The 23,745-nt window shown below is 47.8% G+C and overlaps 1 protein-coding gene across 2 annotated transcripts in view; it reads right to left on the reverse strand.

Moving 5' to 3' along the window:
* The window catches only part of CYTH1 (cytohesin 1), a 68,469-nt gene that overhangs the window by 39,680 nt on the left and 5,044 nt on the right, over window positions 1-23,745 (reverse strand). Inside the window, exon 1 of one of the 2 annotated variants that reach the window (XM_040436053.1) lies at window positions 10,893-11,133. The exons of the other annotated variant lie outside the window; for it this stretch is intronic. Coding sequence (XP_040291987.1) covers window positions 10,893-10,911 — 19 coding nt within the window. The 5' untranslated portion in view covers window positions 10,912-11,133. Of the gene's footprint in view, window positions 1-10,892; window positions 11,134-23,745 lie in introns of those variants that run through there. 2 annotated transcript variants of the gene reach the window in all.

Raw genomic sequence — 23,745 nt, forward strand, 5'->3', positions numbered from 1 at the left:
AGACCTAGAGATGGTAGAATCAGAGACCTAGAAGTCCGATTTGACATTGAACAAATTACCTAACTTTTTCTGATAAGTTTCCATCATACAGTAGCTCTTGCAAAACAGCAGGGAGTCGCTGCTCACGTTCCTGTAAGCCCCCTAATCCAAGTACATTGGGCCTCTTTCAAACGAGTTAAACGAATGAACGTGCATGCAAAACCAATCAGTTTTGTCTACAACTGCATTCAGTATTTGCTTTTTTGCGATTGCGTTGAGCGTGTGCGTTTTTTTACGTTTGGATTGTATCCGGGTTGCATGCGTTTTTCACGTACGTGAAATAAAAAAACTGAAGAAGAACAATTTAGATCTCCAGCAACAATCAGAGAAAAACACATTGCATCCTGGTGTCTTCTGTTTTTCACCCAAACCCCATTCACTTCTATGGAGCCATGGCTGCGTGAAAACGCAGAATATAGAAGATGCTGCCATGAGGAGTATAAAAAAAAAAATATAAAAAAAAGTGCTGATCAATGAGTTTTTACACAGCTTGATATTACTACAACCATTCGTCCCACGTTCAGTTTGCACTTCGCTAGCAGCACATTTCCTGTTTTTTGGGGAGAAATGAGCAGACAAACGCCCATGAATGTCTCGTTTGCACATTTACACAAGGCAACAATCAGAATGAGAATCTGTCATTGCCGATCATCGCCCGTGTTTACAAGGGCCCTGCATCGAGTATAAAGTTCCTTCATAGCGGCAGAAAACCTGCTTCTATTTTTTACATCAATTGTTATGGAATGTAAGACGCAACGCCGATGCAAACAATCCAAGTCTACCTGAAGTGATGAATTGGGAACATTTAAAAACTGTATGAGATATGTGAAACCGTGGGACGCATAACCCCGGTGACCTCTTGGTCCTGACCTTTCGATCTGTCAGAATAACAGTAAATGCCATTGGGGATGTGAAAGACACACAAACTGCTGACCTGAACTGATTTATCATATGACACTAAAAATTCCTAAAATAAGCATTTAAAATGCAAAACTGCAAGGAACTTGCTTCATTACATTGTGTAATAGAAATATGTTAAAAAAAAAAAAAAAACACGATGGAAAGAAGTAGACGACCTCATGGTGGACCTCATGGCAATAACCCATGAATTTTCACACCTGACATCAGCGGGAGAAGTGTAGGAGTTAAGCCTCATGCAGACGTCCGTGCAACACTGGCATTGCAGGAGCGCACGGCGTCATAGCAACCAATGACGCCGTGCGCTCCTGCAGTGCCAGTCCGGTATCTCACGGACCGTGTTCCACGGACGTCTGCATGAGGCTTTACAGCATAGTAAGGGATGAACTTCTTCTACAGCGTCATTAGAGGACACTAATTGTACCTGAGCCTGATGGGTGCAGAAGGACCTGGAAACTCCCAGGTCATTGTAGGAGGATCCTTCCACCCAAGTACAGGCTCATAAATCTTGGAAATCATAAAGAATGAAACAATCAAGGGCCTCATTCACATGTGCAACTTGATCAGTATTCTCCACCAAGATGTGTAAGGCTACATTCACATCTGAGTTTTTGCTGAATCCGTCATGGATCAGCAAAAACACTTCCGTCATGATAATTGACTTACATTGTGGGTCATGACTGATCCCTCTCTAAAACTATTGTAAGTCAACGGGGGACGGATCTGTTTTCTTTTGTGTCAGAGAAAACGGATCCATCACCATTGACTTACATTGTGGGTCATGACGGATCCGCATTCCAGGACGCACTCAACAAACACTGCAGCGCTTTTGTGTGCGTCATGGGAACGCAATGAAACGTAACGGAATGCATTCTGGTCCACTCCGTTCCCTGACAATGAATGGGGACAAAACTGAAGCGTTTTTCTCCAATATTGAGACCCTATGACGGATCTCAATAGCGGAGAGGGAAAGAGCAGATGTGCAAATAGCCTAAGGCTGGGTTCACATTACATTTTTGCCATCCACTTAACGCACACAAAAAACGTATACATTAAAGGATGCATCAGACTGATGCCATACAGTGGCATCCGTTCACCATAGACTTGTGTAAATAAAAAATAAAAATAAATAAATTAAAAAAAAAAAGTATATACTTTTCTTTACCGGACTCTGCAGTATACAAAAGCGTGGTGTGCTATGCTTTTGTATCTTTTTTTTTTTTTTTTTTACGATGTATAAAAAACCGTGATGTGAACCCACCCTAAGCCATGTGGGTTTAAAGCATGGAGCAAACCTTTCCAGGATTCTTTCTGGTGTTTTAGTTCCACTCCTGGTTGGGGCTTACAGAGAGGGAATACTGACCAGAAAACTGCTGTCTGAAAGAGGCTGGAGGGGGGTCATTTACAAAGACCGGCGTTTTCTTTGATTTCCCCCCTTGCGCTGCCGAAAGATGTGCCCAATTTATGACGAGGCCTGCATGACATGCATGCAGATTATTGCTAATTGCCATGGTGTAAATGCACCCTAAGGCTACCTGCGGATTACGTGCAGTTTTTCCACGTAGATACTCATGCGTGATACAGTACCGGCAAAGTGTATGAGATTAGGCAAATCTCACGTACACTTTTCTTGTTCCATGCGGAAACCGAGCTGAGTACGGATTTAGAAATGTTTTGTATTTTTGGATGCGGATTTCACCCTTCAGTGGAAGGGTGAGATATGCGGTAAAACTGCATCAAATCGTGCGGATCTTCTGTATGTTTACCTGCACCCGCGTGCAGATAGCCTTAGGCTACTTTCACACTAGCGTTAATATTTTCCGGTATTGAGATCCGTCATAGGGTCTCAATACCGGAAAAAAAACACTTCAGTTTTGTCCCCATTCATTGTTAATAGAGACAAAACTGAACTGAACAGAACGGAGTGCTCCAGAATGCATTCCGTACCGTTTAGTTGCGTTCTCATACCGGAGAGCAAACCGCAGCATGTTGTAGTTTCCGTCCTGGGACGCAGAGCAAGACGGATCCGGCATGACCCCTCTATGCAAGTCAATGGGGACGGATCCGTTTTCTCTGCCACAATTGAAAACGGATCCGTCCTCCATTGTCTTTCAATGGAGTTCATGACGGATCCGTCTTGGGCATGTTAAAGATGATACAACCGGATCCATTCATAACGAATGCAGGAGGTTGTATTATCAGTAAGGCCTCATGCACACGACTGTTGTGTTTTGCTGTGCGCAAACCGCAGATCCGCAAAACACGGTCAGCGCCCGTATGCGTTCTGCAATTTGCTGAATGGCACGGACAGCCTTGAATATAACTGCCTATTCTTGTCTGCACTTTGCAGACAAGAATAGGACATGTTATATTTTTTTTTGCGGACCACGGAACAGAGCAACGGATGCGGACAGCACACGGAGTTGTCCGCAACTTTTGCGGCCCCAATGAAGTGAATGGGTCCGCATCCGAGCCGCCAAAACTGCGGCTCGGATGCGGACCAAAACAACGGCCGTGTGCATGAGGCCTAACGGAAGCGTTTTTGAATGTGAAAGTAGCCTTAGGGGGTATTCACACGACAGTGTTGTTCTGCATCCATTCTGAGTTCTGTGTGGATCGAATGCAGACCCATTCATTTCATAGGGCCACAAAAAAAGCAGACAGCACACAGTGTGTAAGTTCTGTGGCCCCACAAAAAAAATAGATCATTTCCTAAAATGGACAAGAATAGGCATTTGATACATAAGGCCAGATTTATCATTACTCTGACAGCTCACTCCACTTTCACATATGGCTAAAGTCAGTTTTAGCCAAGTCAGATTTATGATCGGCCCTTTAAGACTGTGATAAATGTGGTTTGACGGTAGCAGTTTATCCGTCAGTAAGCAGCTTTACAAAAGTCGCACGTCTTTACGAAAAGTCACATGTTAATGTAAAAAGTCGCATAAGATAAGCATGGTCCGCACTGGAGTGATTTAGCGCATATTGTTGCTAATTTTTTGAGACTTTTTAAATGGTCGCAATAGTAAATCTGTCTAGAGATTCATTTACATAAGAAAACACGCCCACTTTCAGAAAACTGGCAAGCATGGTGCAGAGCCAATAAAAGTCGCAAATGTTTGCACAGTTTAAGCGATTGCGCAAAAATTTGCGTCTTTTTCACCCCATTATTCTGACTTGAGCTAATGATAAATCTGGCCCATAGTGTGGGACCTGCAAAAAAGGAAAATGCGGGATACACACGGCCGGTATCCATGTTTTGCGGATCTGGATTGGATTTCAACATGCCCGATCCTCTTCATCATCTACATCTGCCATTTGGGGAGAGTCGTTAGGCCCACACACATTAGATGGTGAGCTGGACCCACCAGCTTAACAGTCTAGTTCCAACAGCCTTGTATGTGATGATGGCACGTCTGATCCTAGTATGACGCCTGCCAGTGGCTCATCTCCTGGATGCAGACGGGGGCCACACTACATATCTATACAGAGAGGCTTTACAGTAGAACTGTAAGGTAACTTTTACAAAGACAAGCCTATAAGGCATTTCTGTGTGGTCAAGGAAGGGCTTTATGGTGGCACATGGAGTGCGAGGTCATTGTACTACCCCACAGGGACTCTGTGCCACCATATAGGCGTCATAAAATTTCCAAGTGGTAAGGAACGTAGCCCATCTCCTCCCTACTGCTGAAGGCGTCAGAAACTGCGGAAATGTGGTAACATCCGGCCCATAATGCATGAGTGTCCTCCAAAAGCAGAAGTGTGAGGAGAAAAGCGTCTTCTGTGACCTTTCTGGCCTTTGCTGGTAATCTGTATATAGTTCACTGAGGTGCCGCCTCATCTTCTGCACAGTGATTGGTTTCCCATGAGCAGATTTCGGGGATCCCATGTATAGCATCTTCTGCTTTATTTTCCTGGTTTACATGTGTGCAGAAAAGATGTATAGGAAACGTATGCACTGTCATATCTATGGCTGAGATTTTGATATTCATGGCCTATACTCAGGAAAGGTGGTCAATATCTGATCAGTGGGGGTCAAACTCCTGGCACCCCCACCAATCAGCTGTTTGAGGAGGCCATGGGACTCTGGTGAGCGCTGCGGCCTCCTCACAGTGCCGTGCTTGGTATTGCAGCCCAGCCACATTCACTTCAATATGACCGATGAATGTGACGTCACCGGCCTAGGAAGAGGCCGTAGTGTCCACCAGAGAGCAGTAGACTCCTCAAACAGCTGATCAGCAGAGGGTGTCGGGAGTCGGACCTGCACCGATCAAAAGTGGATGACCTCTCCTGAGGACAGGCCATCAATATCAGAATAACGGATAACCCCTTTGAAGGGGTTTTCCATTGGCTTTGAAACTGATGATCTATCCTTAGAGCCCACCAACATGGGTAGATTATTGGGTATGACTTTTAGGACACTTGTCCCCCATAACTGCCCTATGCAAATGTTCTGCCGATCACCCGACAAATGAGCATATACAACTGTATATGTCGGGGGATCTGATCCTTTATGCGGTAAATAAAACCCTTGTTTCTCTTCAGCACATCACCTAGTGTAACCAAACCGTATGGAGATGAATGATCGTAGTAATGATTGTACAGCCCTGATGACTGCTGTATGTAAATGTACAACACATGAAATGCATGGCTTTTTTTTTTTTTGTTGCAAGCATTTAAAAAACTGTAGAAGAAGATCTAAAAGTTTTCTTTTTTGTTCCCCAGGAGGTAAAGGCTAAATGCACACGATTAGGATTGTGTGCGGACTTGCGTGCGGAAAATCTGCACAGTAGGTCATGCACATTGTATTCTATGAGAATTAAAAATTCTCATGTACACAATGCAGATTTTTTTCAGTGCGGAGTTTAAAATCCGCAGTGCGTTATTTAATTTTTTCTGACTGGATTTTCACTTCAATGGACAGTAAAATCTGCATGCGGAAAATCCGCACCAAATCTGGATGTAAATCCACACTAATTGATGTGGACTGTCCGCACGTAAATCCTGAACGTGTGCATTTATCCAGACACTGAAGGCTATCCTTAGGCCAGTGATGGCTAACTTCTGGCACTCCAGCTGTGGTTAAACTATGACTCCCAGCATGCTCCATTTATTTCTATGGTGTTCTGAGAACAGCCAAGCAAGTGTGCATCTTGGGAGTTGTAGTTTTACCACAGCTAGAGTCCCGGAGGATCGTAGACTTAGGTTCCTTTCACACAAGCGAGTTTTCCACGTGGGTGCAATGTGTGACATGAACGCATAGCAGCCGCACGGAATCCTGACCCATTCATGTCTGTGTACATAAGCGGTTTTTTCACGCATCAGTTCTGCGTTGCGCGAAAAACGCAGCATGTTCTATATTCTGCGTTTTTCACGCAGCCCTGGCCCCATAGAAGTGAATGGGCCTTCAGTGAAAAACGCATTGCATCCGGAAGCAAGTGCAGGAGCGATGCGTTTTTCACTGATGGTTGCCAAGAGATGTTGTTTGTAAACCTTCAGTTTTTTTTATCACGCGCGTGAAAAACGCATCAAAACGCATTGCACCCGCAACTGAACGCAATTGCAGACAAAACTGACTGAACTGGCTTGCAAAATGGTGAGAGTTTCACTGAGCGCATCCGGAGCCAATCCGAGGCCTTAGGCGATATGGAACGTGTCAGGATCTGCTCAGTGAAAAATTGATGATTTTGCATGCAAGGTAAATTAGTTTCATCTGCGACTGCTTTCAGCGTTTCTGTTTTTTCCTGCCCGGACTGCATCAGTTTTTCACGCGCATGAACAGAAAACTGAAGTATAACACACAACATCTTCGTGTACACGGACTGCAAACAAATGCAGAAGATGGAACATGCTGGACGGACAGATGGTCAGTGAGAAACCACACTCGTGTGCATACATCCACTGAATTGGTTACTGCTCAGTCCAGATTCTGTCCACTGTAAAAACCGACTGGATCTGGACAGAAAAAGTGTGGAAATTTGGTGGATCTAGGGTTTCCACACTTTTGTCCAACATACTTGGTGCGGGGGCAAGGCTTAGTGGAAACTGAGCGGAGTCGGAAATGTGCTATTATGTGCCAAAATTGCACAGTTCTGATATAAAAACTGCCTCAAAGTAAACCCCCAATAGTTTGTTCATGATAATGCAAACGGATCCGTTTTGACTTTACATTGAAAGTCAATGGGGGACGGATCCGTTTGAAAACTGAGCCATATTGTGTCAACTTCAAACTATATACTGACTGCATTTTAGCGGTCAGTGTATTTACTCTCGCCCCTACTGCTGGCTGCTTAATATACTGTTTAATTGGTGGATCGGGGTGTTATTTTCTATGTAAGGCTCATTCAGCCTGTTGGTATATACTGTATTTGGAACCCCGTGTTAAAGGGGTTGTCAGGGTTCAGAGCTGAACCCGGACATATCCCCATTTTTACCCATGCAGCCCCCCCCCCCCCGACTTGAGAATCAGAGCAGTTCATGATCCGATGCTCTCCTTTGCCCTGCGCTAAATCCAGTAAAATGGCTAGGGCCGCGCTAAAGCACGCCCATCAGTGACGGTGACATCACCGAACACACTGCGTGTGTTATTGTAAATAAAAGAGCCCTTGTCCTGCACGATCCAGCGCAGGGCAAGGGAGCGCATCGGAGCATGAGATGCTCCGATGTTAGCATCAGGGGGGCTGCCTGGGTGAAAATATGGGTATGTTCAGGTTCAACTCTGAACCCGGACGACCCCTTTAAGACGTGTTATTTACAGCCACCATTGGGGGCAGCATATTTACCCTATTGACTCCAGTGTATGTGGGCAGGGCTTTCTTCCATTTCATAGCACTTTTCGCAAGGTTTTATCAATATTGCTTATTGTATATGATGTCCTTTTTTGGGGATTTCATAAAGATGTATTTTTGTATTGTCATTTGTGCGGCTCTAATTATTTAGGAGTTTTTTTTTATATGTTTCCACACATATTGTTTTGTATTTTGTTCAATAATTGGCGGTTGTTTACTTTCACACTAGCGTTAGAAGAATCCGCAGGCAGTTCCATTGCCGGAACTGCCTGCCTGATCCGGAAATCCGTATGGAAACGGATATCTTTTTTCCCCCTGGAACCATTAGACTTTTGCATTGAGATACCGGAACCGTCTTTCCGGTATAAACCGGAACAACGGATCCGGTATTTATTTTTTTCACATCTAGAAAGCACTGCGCATGCGCAGACTGGAAAACCGGATCCGTCGATGCAGGATTTTGGCTGAAAAAAATAAAATAAAAAATGCAGCATGCTGCGGTATTTTCTCCGGTCAAATGCCGTAAAAGGGACGGAACGGAAGACATCCTGATGCATACTGAACGGATTGCTTTCCATTCAGAATGCATTAGGACAAACCGGATGCGTTATTTTGCGGTATTGAGACCCTTCACTGGATTTCAATACAGGGAAAAGAATAACGCTAGTGTGAAAGTACCCTTACTGCTAGTGTTTTCCCCCTACAGAGAAGGTGATGCCAAAACGCCTTGAAAAACATCAAGAGCTCAAGCGTGCTGCTTTTTTTGTAAAGAAGCAAGAAAGACAAAAAAAACATCACCTAACAAACAAAACTGCCAGGAGCAAAAACGCTTGTGTGTCCTGCATCTCAGATGTCCCATAAACCTTCAGCTAACATCCGGAGCTAGTGATTTTGCTGCAAAAAACACAAAAAATGCAGAAAAAAAGTCTAAAAAAAGCACCTTTAGGCCTCATGCACATGACCACATCTGTTTTTGTGGTCTGCAAATAGCGGATCTGCAAAACACGGACACCAGCCGTGTGCATCCCGCTTTTTCCCTTCCGCAGGTCCCGCACTATGTTACAAATGTCTATTCTTGCCCACAAAACAGACAAGAATAGGACACGTTCTATTTTTTTTCCGGGCCCTGGACGGAAATACGAATGTGGACAGGACACGGTGTGCTGTCCGCATCTGATCCACACCAAAACTACGGTTGTGTGCATGAGCCCCAGTGATTTATTTTTTTTATATCGATTTTGGAGCAGATTCTGCAACTAAAATCCGCTCAGAGGACACACGCAGTCCACCTGCGACTGTTTTCTGTTTACCAGCAGTTTTAAAAACCGTAGCATGGGAAAAAACAAGCGAAAATGTTCATATGGAAAAGACTCCGTGTGAATTCCGTGTCTGTGGGTCCGTTCCGCAAAAAAATTAAACATGTCCTATTATTGTCTGCATTACGGACAAGGATAGGACTGTTCCATTAGGGGCTGGCCGGCATCCATGCTTTGCGGATCCGCAATTTGCAGACCGCAAAACAACAACGGTCGTGTGCGTGAGCCTTTAGGCCGCACGCAGACAGCTGCCGTTTAGATTCGTGCCGATCGAAAGACAACCCATTTATTTCTATGCGTCCGGAAAAAAATTCAGACAGCACATGGATGTCATCCGTATGTCGCAAATCATACAACGTGTCATTTTGCTATTTCTACTGATGGGTGGGGAAAAAAATTACAGAGTGCACCGTGTTATGCGAACCGCAAAATGGATACGGTCATGTGCACGAGACCTTAGGCTGGTTTCTCATGGGGTTTTTAAGAAACTTTTTTTTTTTTGTTTTAAGTCTGTGGTGTATATATATTTTTTCTCATAGACTTTTCTATACAACTTGCAAGATGCCAGGAAAAGAAAAATGTGAGAGCAAAGTGACACTAAATGAAAAATGCCACCAAAAAAAAAAGAAAAATATGGCGTTTTTAAACAGTTGGAAATAAGCGTAGAAAGGACGCAGAAAGACTCCGATTGCTGCGCAGTGTGAACTGCATTAAGAACTTACGGAACGGTGTCATCTGGGGTGGAAGCAGTCGCCCGCTTCGGCACTTTCAGCTGCACTGAACGTAGGACTCGGTATATAAAACCGCGTGGTATACGGCTTCCAGTGACATTTAGAAATATCCACGGAGGAGTCGTAACGAATAGTGTTGAGCGAACTTCTGTTTTAAGTTCGGCGTCTAAAGTTCAGCTTCCGGTTAGCGGAGAATCCCGATATGGATTCCGAATTCCGTTGTGGTCCGTGGTAGCGGAATCAATAATCGGCCATTATTGATTCCTGACCACAACGGAATTCGGAATCCATATCGGGATTCTCCGCTAACCGGAAGCCGAACTTTAGACGCCGAACTTAAAACAGAAGTTCGCTCAACACTAGTAACGACGCACGCCATGTCTTTTTTTAGGCATATTACTTGATTACACGTCCACCATATGTACATATTTGTACTTTATACTTTGCGCGTCTTTCGCCCCTATTACTTATACCTCCCCAGACCCCAATGTATGTGGGGTGAGGGGGGCGATAAACATCACCCTACTGTGCATGTTAACAATCCCCCCGACCACCGCTGCACCCCCCACCACTCTGACCGCCATCAGTGCACATTCACACAGTGCAGTCGGCTTTTTTTGCCCCCCATTACTGCAAAAATCACTACAGAATTTTGCGATAGCGACTAGTGTTGAGCGAACTTGTGTTTTAAGTTCGGCGTCTAAAGTTCGGGTTATCGAAGAATCGCGTTATGGATTCCGCTACCACGGACCATAACGGAATTTAGAATCCATAAGGCGATTCTTCGATACGCCGAACTTAAAACACAAGTTCGCTCAACACTAGTAACGACCCCAATAATAGGCGGTGTGGGAATGTACGCTGACGAAGCGTCAGAAATGTTACGCCAATGACGGATGTAAGAAATCGACTTTTGCTGTCAGTCAGGTGAGAACGGCGACGCCAGGAACAATCATGGCGAGCTGCGTTAAAGATGGCAGCGGAGAGTGGACAGATCGCCCTACGCGCAATTTACGATCTACGCTCAGCTATACGTACACAGACTGAGGCATGGCACACCAAGAGTTAATCCATAGGCACAGAACATACGTCACACTCACCGTCCGTATTTAACACCATGGTGATGGCTGGAGCGGCTGAGGCTCCTGCGTTTACCGTGCGGCTCCTGGACGTCTTCACCGCCCGAACAAGGTGCCACCTAGGACTTTCTGTAATGACAGCTGCAAGTCCCAGCAGGGCAGGGTGGGCGGAGGATGGGCGTACACGTCACCCCGAGGGGGGGGGAGAGAGGTAAAGCCGTCACACCCTGTTCCTGTCACCGCTTAACCCGTGCAGTGCGGGGCGTGACGCTGCTGGCAAGGAGGAGGAGGAGTCTGTGGCGGGAAACACCTGAGCAGCCGTCACGTGACGCAGGTGGCTTCAGCGGCGCGCGGCCGTCAGATTCTAGGCGGGAAATGCGTGTGGTAACTTCTGACAGGAAACCTGGAGCAGTGTGTGCGAGCTGCAGCAGATAGCAGCAAGAGCTGCACCCACACTGCGGCGAGAGACATCCTTCCTGTACGTATATCATACCGTGCTGTGAGGAGACGGAGAAATACCGCAACACCAGTACTACACCATGTAAAAGGGCCCCTCTCTGCTCACCCCTCAAATTTCATTCTAGGGATTTATAAAGAAAATACGCAAGAAATATGAAAATAAACCAAATATTAGGCCCTTTCTGTGTCCCCTCCTGGCCTGCCTTCTCCCCTGCGGAACCTAATTATAGGTCCTTGTTCAGATTAGAAAATTAGCAGGGTGGCTGGAGATTTCAACCTTGCGCCTCTTTTTGTGACTTTTTAAATGCCCGTTTGGGGCAGGGGCCACAAATTTACTAATTTCCGTCCAGAAAAAGATGTAAAAGTTGCAGAAAATTGACATTTTCCAGGACATGTTCTATTTTTTTGCGGAACGGACATGCAGAAATACGAAAACAGAATGCACACAGTGATAAATTTTTTTTTTTTTCAAGCCCCATTGAAATTAATGGTTCTGCATACAGACCTGTAAAAAACCGGAACGGAAACTGAAGAAAAATACGTTCATATACATGAGCCATAAGGCGACATTCACACGACTGTATGTGTTTTGTGGTCTGTGAAACACTGATCCGCCAAAAATACGGATGACATCCTTTTGGCATCCGTATTGCATCTGTTTTTTTTGCGGATCCATTGTAACAATGTCTATCCTTGTCCGCAAAAACAGACAATAATAGGACATGTTTTATCTTTTTTGCGGAATGGACATACGGATGCGGACAGCACACGGCGTGCAGTCCACATCTTTTGAAGCCCCACTGAAGTGAATGGTTCCACATCCGACCCGTAAAAAAAACGCCGATTGGAAGCAGACAAAAAAATGTTTGTGTGCATGAGCTCTTAGGCTTAGTCCTTAACCTGTTGGGGACACATGACGTACCGGTACGTCATGTGTATTTACGATCACCGGCGCGCGGTGATCGGAACAGAGTGCCTGCTGAAATCATTCAGCAGGCACTCTGTGACAATGTGGAGGGGGGTCCTGTGACCCCCCGTATCGGCGATCGCTGCAAACTGCAGGTCAATTCAGACCTGCGGTTTGCAGCACTTTCGGAAGTTTCGGACCGCGGGGATCAGAAACTTTAAAATGACATATCCTGTAATTTTTAACCCCCCCCCCTGCAGCCCTCATTATTAGTTGCAGGCGGGCGTGATTATCCGCCCGCCCCCTCTCATTTCCAGGATGGCCGAGCGGTTAGCAGAGTGTCAGCACATTGCTGACACTCTGCTTGAAACGGCTGACATCTGTGCTGGCACAGATGTCAGCCGTTTAACCACTTCCATGCCGCGGTCCGTAGGGGGGCTACTGTGTCGTTTCAGCCCCCGATTCTTGACGGGATCACAGAGGGAGGGGCTCCCTCCCCATCACCCACTGCTCTGTTGTGGCAGCGAGTGATGGTTACCATGGCAACCGGACGCCTTCACAGGTAAAGTCTGATCAGACTAAGTGTAAAGTGAAAATACAGTACAGTACACTATATACTGTATTGTATTATACAGACATCAGACCCACTGGATCTTCAAGAACCAAGTGGGTCTGGGTCCAAAAAAAAGTAAAAAAAATACACATTTATCACTGATTAAAAATAAAATGCACTACCCATGTTTGATATTACCGCGTCCGTAATGACCTGATCTATAAAAAGGTCATGTTACTTTCCCCGCACGGTGAACGCCATAAAAAAAAATAAAAACTATGACGAAATAGAAATTTTGCCCACGTTACTTCCCAAAAAAGGTAATAAAAGTGATCAAAAAAGTCGTATGTACGCCAAAATTTTACCATGTTACTTCCCAAAAAAGGTAATAAAAGTGATCAAAACAGTCGTATGTACACCAAAATAGTACCATTCAAACCGTCGTCTCATCCCGCAAAAAATGAGACCCTACCTAAGATAATCGCCCAAAAACTGAAAAAACTATGGCTCTCAGAATATGGAGACACTAAAACATGATATTTTTTTTTTGTTTCAAAATTATATTATTGTGTAAAACTTACATAAATAAAAGAAAGTATACATATTAGGTATCGCCGCGTCCGTATCGACCGGCTCTATAAAAATATCACATGACCTAACCCCTCAGATGAACACCGTAAAAAATATAAACTGCTAAATATACAATTTTTCGTCACCTTACATCACAAAAAGTGTAATAGCAAGTGATCAAAAAGTCACACGCACCCAATATTAGTGCCAATAAAACCGTCATCTCATCCCGCAAAAATCATACCCTACCCAAGGTAATCGCCCAAAAACTGAAAAAATTATGGCTCTCAGAATATGGAAACACTAAAACATGATTTTTTTTGCTTCAAAAAAGAAATCATTGTGTAAAACTTACATAAATAAAAAAAGGGATACATATTAGGTATCGCCGCATCCGTGACAACCTGGTCTATAAAAATATCACATGATCTAATAAAAACGGTGCCAAAACAGCTATTTCTTGTTATCTTGCCTCACAAAAAGTGTAATATAGAGCAACCAAAAATCATATGTACCCTAAACTAGTACCAACAAAACTGCCACCCTATCCCGTAGTTTCTAAAATGGGGCCACTTTTTTGGAGTCTCTACTCTAGGGGTGCATCAGGGGGGCTTCAAATGGGACATGGTGTCAAAAAAACCAGTCCAGCAAAATCTGCCTTCCAAAAACCGTATGGCATTCCTTTCCTTCTGCGCCCTGCCGTGTGCCCGTACAGCGGTTTACGACCACATATGGGGTGTTTCTGTAAACTACAGAATCAGGGCCATAAATATTGAGGTTTTTTTTGGCTGTTAACCCTTGCTTTGTAACGAAAAAATTATTCAAATGGAAATACTGCCAAAAAAGTGAAATTTTGAAATTGTATCTCTATTTTCCATTAATTCTTGTGGAACACCTAAAGGGTTAACGACGTTTGTAAAATCAGTTTTGAATACCTTGAGGGGTGTAGTTTCTAGAATGGGGTCATTTTTAGGTGGTTTCTATTATGTAAGCCTCGCAAAGTGACTTCAGACCTGAACTGGTCCCTAAAAATTGGAAAAATTTCAAGATTTGCTTCTAAACTTCTAAGCCTTGTAACATCCCCAAAAAATAAAATATCATTCTCAAAATGATCCAAACATGAAGTAGACATATGGGGAATGTAAAGTAATAACTATTTTTGGAGGTATTACTATGTATTATAGAAGTAGAGAAATTGAAACTTGGAAATTTGCAATTTTTTACAAATTTTTGGTAAATTTTGTATTTTTTTAAAAATAAAAATGAATTTTTTTGACCCAATTTTAGCAGTGTCATGTAGTACAATATGTGACGAAAAAACAATCTCAGAACAGCCTGGGTAAGTCAAAGCGTTTTAAAGTTATCAGCACTTAAAGTGATAATGGCCAAGTCCTTAAAGGGAACCTGTCACCAGGATTTTGTGCATAGAGCTGGGGACATGGGCTGCTAGATGGCCGCTAGCACATCTGCAATACCCAGTCCTAGCCATCTAGCAGCCCATGTCCCCAGTTCTATGCACAAAATCCTGGTGACAGGTTCCCTTTAAGGTGTAATAGGGCTGAGTCGTTAAAGGGTTTCTACCACCTCATTTTGACCTAATTAGCTCTCAGACACTAGCGATCTGCTAGTGTCTGATCTACCTAACAATGCTATTCTCAGACCTGTGTTTGGATCCGTTTCACTAAAAAGCAAAAGCTTTGGATCCGTTTCACTAAAAAGCAAACTTTTATTAATATGCTAATGAGCCTCTAGGTGCTCTTTTCTCGCTCATATCATTGGGGGACACAGGACCGTGGGTATAGCTTGCTGCTGCCACTAGGAGGCGACACTAGGCTGAAAGCTGTTAGCTCCTCCCCTGCAGGCTATACCCCCTCCAGCCTGGAGAGAGCATATCAATTTTTAGCTTAGTGTCGTAGGAGGCAGACCTCCCTGCTTTGCAGGGTGGCGTTTCTATTTTTCTTTGATTTTATTATTCTTTTATTTTTATTCACAGACTACTGGAAGGGGGCACAGGGTCGCCTGCGTCCCTGTATCGCCGGGAGGCTGGCCGGTGTATCTAATTCACCGCCTTGCCTCCCCCAAGAAGCTAAAGTGGACCAGGGCAGCCTCGCTCCCCTGCTTCCCCCCAGCAAAAGGGCCACCCTCTCTTCAGCCCTTCTCTGCCCGGACCCCTGTCGCCTGGTGCCAGCGGTCATAGGGTGGCCCTGCTGGTGATGCATCATAGGGTGAAGAACACAGATGAAGGCAGGTAAGTATACCTGCTTCATCCCCCTGGCTGAAGGAGAGCCGCCTCCATCTTCCACCCCCATCATCCGCTCCCCCCCCCCCCCGGCCCGCCAGCCTGCCCTCCCTCCTCCCTCGCCGCACGGCCCGGACTGCGCGCATATCGGGTTAATTTATTTAGAGGCGGCAGCATAGCCCAAGGGCGCGCTTAAAGGGTTTCTATTACTTAGTATCACATATTTAGGTGTCAGACACTAGCGATCCGCTAGTGTCTGCTCTAACAAACCATCCTAATATGATAGGTTTTGGGCAGCCGTTTTGCTAAAATAACAACTTATATCTATATGCTAATGAGCCTCTAGGTGCTATGGGGGCGTCATTAGCACCTAGAGGCTCCGTCTACCTTCATAAAATGTGGCCGCCCAGCGCGTCCCTCCAGCCCGCCCATCTCCTGCTGAATGCGATCCTCCACGTGCGCGTCTCTGTTCTGCGCATGCGCAGTGAATGTCTGACCGCTTCCCTGCTCAGACATCTCCACTGCGCCTGTTCCTCAGAGCACTATGATGTCATCGGCGCAGGCGCAGTGGAGATGTCTGAGTAGGGAAGCGGTCAGACATTCACTGCGCATGCGCAGAACAGAGACGCGCACGGAGAGGATCGCATTCAGCAGGAGATGGGCGGGCTGGAGGGACGCGCTGGGCGGCGACAGTTCATGAAGGTAGACGGAGCCTCTAGGTGCTAATGACGCCCCCATAGCACCTAGAGGCTCATTAGCATATAGATATAAGTTGTTATTTTAGCAAAACGGCTGCCCCAAAACCTATCATATTAGGATGGTTTGTTAGAGCAGACACTAGCGGATCGCTAGTGTCTGACACCTAAATATGTCAAACTAAGTGATAGAAACCCTTTAAGCGCCGGGGGGGAACGGCACATACTTAGGGCGCCAGGCATCACTTTTTAACCGCTGCGGTTCCAGTACCGCTGCGGTCAGGACCGGGACATGGGGAGCATTAGGGCATTCTGGCCGTCATGTGCTCACCCCGAGCCATTCACAGAGCGGGAGGCGTGGCCTCCCCACTTCAGCATTAGGCTGCCGTTCCCGGGCTGGAAGGGGGGGCGTGACTTATCCTCCCGCCCTAGTTCAACTTCCTGCTTCTTCCCTCGGCGCTGCGTGGTAGGACACAGGACCTGGGACCTCCATACTGGTAGGCGATTGATACCCCCATCCAGCAGGAGATTTGACCATGTCTGACCCGGCCACTGACACCCCCCCCCCCCCCCCACCCCCCTCGGCACCCTGTAGGACCACTTATTATGCCTGCTCCTTGTGCTCGGAAAAATTCCCTCGTTGTCAGTCACTATCACTGTGCTCTGCATGTCAGAAACCTGCACAGAGCCATCCCCCTAGGGCACAACAGCCCACAGAAGCCCTGGATCGGCCTGTCCAGGGAAAACCAGACTGGGCAAGGTCCCTGTCACGGGCAGTGGAAGACCTCTCAAAAATCTCCCATTCCACCCTTTCATTACTGGGTCGTTTGGTAGAGAAATCACCACCGGTGCAATCCGCACAGTCGCATAGCGCACAAACCAGAGGCAGACTTCCTAGTAAGCGTCCCAGAGAAGGCACCCGTTCCTCCTCTGACGCCTCAGCATCCCCCCCTGCTCCTGGCTCCCATTCACAGGCGTCCTCCCTTTTAGGCGACGCACTGTCAGAGGGAGAGCTTGGGGATTCGGATGCAGAGATGGATCTGGAGCATTCTTCTCAGATTGCATCCATGGTGGATAGCCTGATATCGGCAATAAGGGACACCTTCCAGGTTCAGGAGGACCTTCCCTCCACTAGCCAACAAGGGGTGTCGTTTCTGCGTGCGAAACAGACCCCCAAGACGTTCCCATTACACGACGATTTTTCTGTCGTTGTCACGAAGGCTTGGGACCAGCCAGCTTTGCGTTTCGTTATTCCGAAACGCCTAGACCTACTCTACCCTTTTCCACGTGAGTCCGTGGACAAATGGTCCTCCCCACCGAAGGTGGACCCACCGGTTGCTCGCTTGGCAAAATTCACTAACATTCCGGTGGCGGATTGCTCTTCCCTCCAGGATCCAGTGGACCGTCGCATAGAGTCACTCTCTAAGTCGATCTTTACGGCGAGCGGTTCGGCATTGCAGCCGATATTCGCCTCTGCCTGGGAAGCCAAAGCAGTTTCGGAGTGGTCCCTCTCTTTGAACCAGGACATAGCGTCCGACCTCCCTCCCGCGGAGCTTCAATCGTCAGCGCTCCAAATTTCTCAGGCAGGGTAATATTTCTGTGAAGCGGCTCTGGATGCTGGGACGATGGTCGCCCGTTCCTCGGCTCTCGCCACTTTGATCCGCCGGGAGTTGTGGCTCAAGGCCTGGAAAGCTGATTCTTCATCTAAGCGCTCCCTTTTGAGGCTTCCGTTCTCTGGGTCTCGGCTATTTGGGTCCAAACTAGATGAGATTATTTCAGAGGCTACGAGTGGAAAAAGCACCCATCTGCCACAGCCCAGGGCAAAGCGGCCTTTTCAGTCCAGAACTTCATCTTCTCGCTACCAGTCCGCCGTTTTTCGGGCACCCGTTCAGCACCCACCTCAGCGGCGGGGCCGCCCAATCAGGATCGGCGGAAAGGACCATCCTTTAAGCCCCAGCAGGCCTGGCGTCCGCGGGCTCAGCAGCCTCGCACAGCCCCAGGTAAGCAGCCTTCAGCATGAAGGTTTGTCCCCACCCTCACAGGTGGGGGGGCGTCTCCTCCGGTTTCAGGAGATTTGGCACGCCCATATTCCTGACGCATGGGCGCTCGAGGTTGTCTCCTCGGGCTACAAAATAGAGTTTAGGTCTCTTCCCCCCAACCGCTTCTTCCTCTCCCAGCCCTCCAGGGATCCCGTCCGGGCCGCGGCTCTTTTGCACGCAGTCCAGTCACTTCTCTCACGGGGGGTGATTTCCCCTGTTCCCTTGGAGGAGCGGTTTACAGGTTTTTATTCCTGTGGTCCCCAAGAAGGAGGGCGATGTGAGGCCAGTGCTGGACCTCAAACTGTTGAACCATTATCTGCGGGTTCAAAGGTTCAGAATGGAGTCCCTCCGTTCCGTGGTTGCTTCACTGGTGAAATGGGAGCACATGGTCTCCTTAGACATCCAGGATGCATATCTCCACATCCCCATCGCCACAGCCCACCAACGATTCCTTCGATTTGCCATCCAGTCAGCCCACTACCAGTTTGTCGCTCTGCCGTTCGGTCTGGCGACGGCTCCTCGAGTATTTACAAAGGTTTTTGCCACCCTTCTGGGGATTCTGCGATCCAGAGGCATTACTCTTCTCCCGTATCTAGACGACATCTTGATCAAGGCACCTACAGCGTCTCAATGCGAAGAAAGTCTTCGGATCACGATGAGCACCCTCACTCGCTTCGGGTGGATAATCAACCTGAGGAAGTCATGCCTGTCTCCCACCACTCAGATCAGATTCTTGGGCATGACACTGGACTCCGAGGCTGCCGTGGTGCGTCTACCACTGGACAAGAGATCGGACATTCAGAAGACGGTGCGTCTGCTCATTCAGCGCCGCAGGGTGTCGATTCGCAGCTGCATGCGAGTACTGGGCCTGATGGTGGCCTCCTTTGAGGCGATCCCATTCGCCCAATTCCACACCAGGATTTTCAGCGGCTCATTTTGTCCTCCTGGGACAAGTCCCGGGATTCTCTGGACCTCAGGATCTCACTGTCTCAGCCTGTGTGCGCGGCTCTTGGCTGGTGGATGGTACCGGACCACCTGTCCTCGGGGAAGTCCTTCCTCCCAGTGTCATGGACGGTGGTCACGACCGACGCCAGCCTCCGCGGCTGGGGAGGGGTCTTCGGTACCCGGACAGCCCAAGGCGTTTGGTCTCCGTCGGAGTCCAAACTACCTATCAATATACTGGAGCTCCGGGCCATCTACCTCTCCCTCTGCCATTGGACCCCCTACTTGCAGGGCCATCCGGTCAGGATACAGTCGAACAACGCCACAGCGGTTGCCTATATCGACCACCAAGGGGGGACTCGCAGCGGGACGGTGATGAACGAGGCCGCAAGGATTCTGCAGTGGGCGGAAGCCCACGTCCCGGTGATCTCGGCAATATTCATCCCGGGTGTGGACAATTGGACAGCGGACTTCCTCAGCCGAACGACTGTGGACTCGGGGGAGTGGTCTCTCCATCCGGAGGTGTTCGAGGACCTTTGTCTCCGGTGGGGACGCCCGGAAGTGGATCTGATGGCGTCCAGGCTAAATCACAAACTCCCGTGCTTTCTGTCTCGCGCAAGAGATCCGATGGCGTACGACGTGGACACCCTCGTGGCACCGTGGGACAACTTTGCGTTTCTGTACGTGTTCCCTCCGTTACCGCTCCTGCCTCGGATCCTACGCAGAATCAGGATGGAGGGCATTCTGATCGCCCCAGACTGGCCTCGTCGAGCCTGGTACTCAGAGCTCATTCTTCTTCTGGGAGACGTGCCATGGCCCCTTCCACTCAGGCCCGACCTGCTCTCACAGGGCCCAGTCTTCCACCAGGGTTTAAATACGCTGCGTTTAACGGCGTGGCTATAGAAACCTTCCTGTTGAAGCAAAGAGGTTTCTCTGATGCGGTCATTCGCACGTGAGATCTTCCTCCCAGGAAGTTTTCCCTCCCTACGGTGCTGGCTTTTCTTCAGGCGGGTTTAGAGCTGGGACTAGCTCTGAGTTCGCTGAATGGTCAGGTTTCTGCTCTTTCCATTTTTTTCCAGCGTACACTGGCGGTATTGGGTCCGGTCAAGACCTTCATACAGGGAGTGGCTCACACCGCAGCCCCTTATCGGCCACCGTTGCATTCCTGGGACCTGAATCTGGTGCTGGTAGCGCTCCAGTCCGAGCCATTTGAACCTCTGCGAACAGTCTCCCTCCGCATGCTTTCATGGAAGGTCGCGTTTCTGGTTGCAATTACCTCCATCCGGCGAGTGTCGGAACTGGCGGCTCTCTCGTGCAAAGAACCCTTCTTGGTGTTCCATCAAGATAAGGTAGTACTCCGGACAGTGCCGTCCTTCCTTCCGAAGGTGGTGTCGGCGTTTCATGTTAATGAGGACATTGTTCTGCCCTCTTTTTGCCCTGAGCCTTCTCATCCTAGGGAGGTGGCTCTCCACCGTCTGGATGTGGTACGGGCCTTGCGGATCTACCTGGCAGTAGTGGCCCCCTTTAGACGCACGGACTCCCTGTTCGTAATCTCGGAAGGTCCTCGTAAAGGTTTGGCAGCCTCCAAGGTGACTATTGCTCGGTGGATTAGATCGGCCATTGCCGAGGCCTACCGCTTCAAGAGCAAGGTTCCTCATCACGGCTCACTCTACCAGGGCGGTCGGGGCTTCTTGGGCTCACCTTCACCACGCTTCGGCGTCTCAATTGTGTAAAGCAGCGACTTGGTCCTATTTACACACCTTCACGAAATTTTACCGGGTGCATTCTTTCGCCTCGGTGGATGCTGCTCTCGGCCGCAGAGTTTTACAGGCCGCAGTGTAGTGTCTTACATGAGGGAGTTGGTTTTTTCTGGGCCAGTGGTTGTTTCCCGCCCCGGGGACTGCTTTCGGACGTCCCACGGTCCTGTGTCCCCCAATGATATGAGCGAGAAAACGAGATTTTTGTGAACTCGCCTGTAAAATCTCTTTCTCGCTTTATTCATTGGGGGACACAGCACCCACCCATTTTTTCTTATTGTTATGAGACCAGTGGGTCCGAGTTGCTGGTTGGGGCTGGTATCCAGTTCGTTTTTTTTGTTGGGCAGTGGTCCTTACTGGTTGTGTTTTGTTTCGGTACTGTTTCTCCTACTGCTGAAGCACAAACTGATATGCTCTCTCCAGGCTGGAGGGGGTATAGCCTGCAGGGGAGGAGCTAAAAGCTTTCAGCCTAGTGTCGCCTTCTAGTGGCAGCAGCAAGCTATACCCACGGTCCTGTGTACCCCAATGAATAAAGCGAGAAAGAGATTTTACAGGTGAGTTCACAAAAAACTTGTTTTCAGCACCTAGAGCAGGGATGGCCAACCTGAGGCTCTCCAGCTGTTGCAAAACTACAACTCCCATCATGCCCAGACTGCCTACAGCTAGCAGCCTACAGCACGGCATGGTGGGAGTTGTAGTTTTACAACAGCTGGAGAGCCGCAGGTTGGCCATGCCTGACCTAGAGGCTCGGTCTACTCACATTGTATGCCGCTCCGCTCGTCCGTTAAAGGGGTATTCTCAACACGCCGTTTAATACTTACCTGCTCCCGGCGCGCTGTCCACTTCCTGGTTTCGGCACTCGGCAGGGGGCGGGCTCCATCTTGATTGATGTCTTCTCCCGGCTGGGCCGCGCGCTGTACTGAATGCGCACGCCGAGACCGCGCATGCGCCCTGGTGACTTCTTCCTGGCAAGTATACTATACTGGCCAGGAAGAAGTCACCATAGCGCATGCGCGGTCTCGGCGTGCGCGTTCAGTACAGCGCGCGGCCGGCCGGGAGAAGATAAGAAGTCGTCTGCGCACGTGCGGCCACCGCGATTCCTGAGAAGAGCGGTGGCTGTAACCAGGGGAGACGGAAGACAACAGTCAGGTAAGTATAGGTTTCTTTTCTTCTAAGGGGTGGGAATTAGTTAATTAAATATATTTAGAAAAATGATCACTGTTAAATCATTGACAGATTTAACAGTGATCATTAAGATGATAATACCCCTTTAAGCCCGCCCATCTCCTCTTGAATGCCATCCTCCATCTGAGCCAGTGGACGAATTCTCGCGCCTGCGCCGTGCGCGTCTGTATTCGGCGCAGGCGCAGTGAATGTCTGACCGCTCCCTGCACAGACATCTCCACTGCGCCGATGACCGAGATGTCTGTGCAGGCAGCGGTCAGACATTCACTGCGCCTGCGCCGAATACAGACGCGCATTCAAGAGGAGATGCGCCTGCGCCGAATACAGACGGATGGCATTCAAGAGGAGATGGGCGAGCTTAACGGACGAGCGGGGCGGCATACAATGTGAGTAGACCGAGCCTCTAGGTGCTGAAAAGACGCCCCCATAGCACCTAGAGGCTCATTAGCATATTAATAAAAGTTAGTTTTTTTGTGAAACGGATCCACACACAGGTCTGAGAATAGCATTGTTAGGTAGATCAGACACTAGCAGATTGCTAGTGTCTGAGAGCTAATTAGGTCAAAATGAGGTGGTTAAAGGGGTTGTCCCACGAAAAATATTCTACAGTTTTCAAACCAGCACCTGGATCTTAATACTTTTGTAATTGCATGTAATTAAAAATATATATATCCACTGAGTTATTCAATAAAATTTATCCGTATATCGCCACCTGCTGTTTGTTCTTTTCTTATTTCTTTGTCCTGCTCACTGAGAAGGCTGCAGATGCTCAGTTTCATCCTTTATCTGCCTCCTGAGCTGTGATAGGGAGAGCATGGACACGCCCCCTGAGCTGTGATAGGGAGTGCATGGACACGCCCCCTGAGCTGTGATAGGGAGAGCATGGATACGCCCCCTGAGCTGTGATAGGGAGAGCATGGACATGCCTCCTGAGCTGTGATAGGGAGAGCATGGACACGCCCCCTGCACTGTGATAGGGAGAGCATGGACACGCCCCCTGAGCTGTGATAGGGAGAACATGGATACGCCTTCTTAGCTGCAGCAGGATTGTCTTTTGGTAGAAAGAAGTTGTCATGTCCTATATGATGTCTGATGTCATTTTTTAGTCATGGGATAATCCCTTTAAGGTGAAAATTTATTTGGTCCTGAAGGGGTTAAAAAAGGCAACACACACTGGCACCTGTGTTTTTTCAATTGTCTATAGGAGAAAAACACCAGACCAAAAAATATATAAATCAGCACGCTAAGTTTTGAAAAAAAAAACCTAACAAACGCTATTGACTCAAAAACACAGCTCGGAGTGAAAAAAACATTGGTACAAAAAATGCCTGTTTGTCCTGCTTTTAATTCTGACTAAGTCTACATGCACACGACCGTATTTGTTTTGCGTCCACAAAAAAAAAACAGATGACGTCCGTATGGCATCTGTTTTTTTTGCGGATCCATTGTAATAATGCCTATACTTGTCTGCAAACTAGAAAAAAATAGGACATGCACAATTTTTTTTGTGGGGCTACGGAACGGACAT

Source organism: Bufo bufo, chromosome 6 (genome assembly GCF_905171765.1).
Source record: "Bufo bufo chromosome 6, aBufBuf1.1, whole genome shotgun sequence".
NCBI lineage: Eukaryota > Metazoa > Chordata > Amphibia > Anura > Bufonidae > Bufo > Bufo bufo.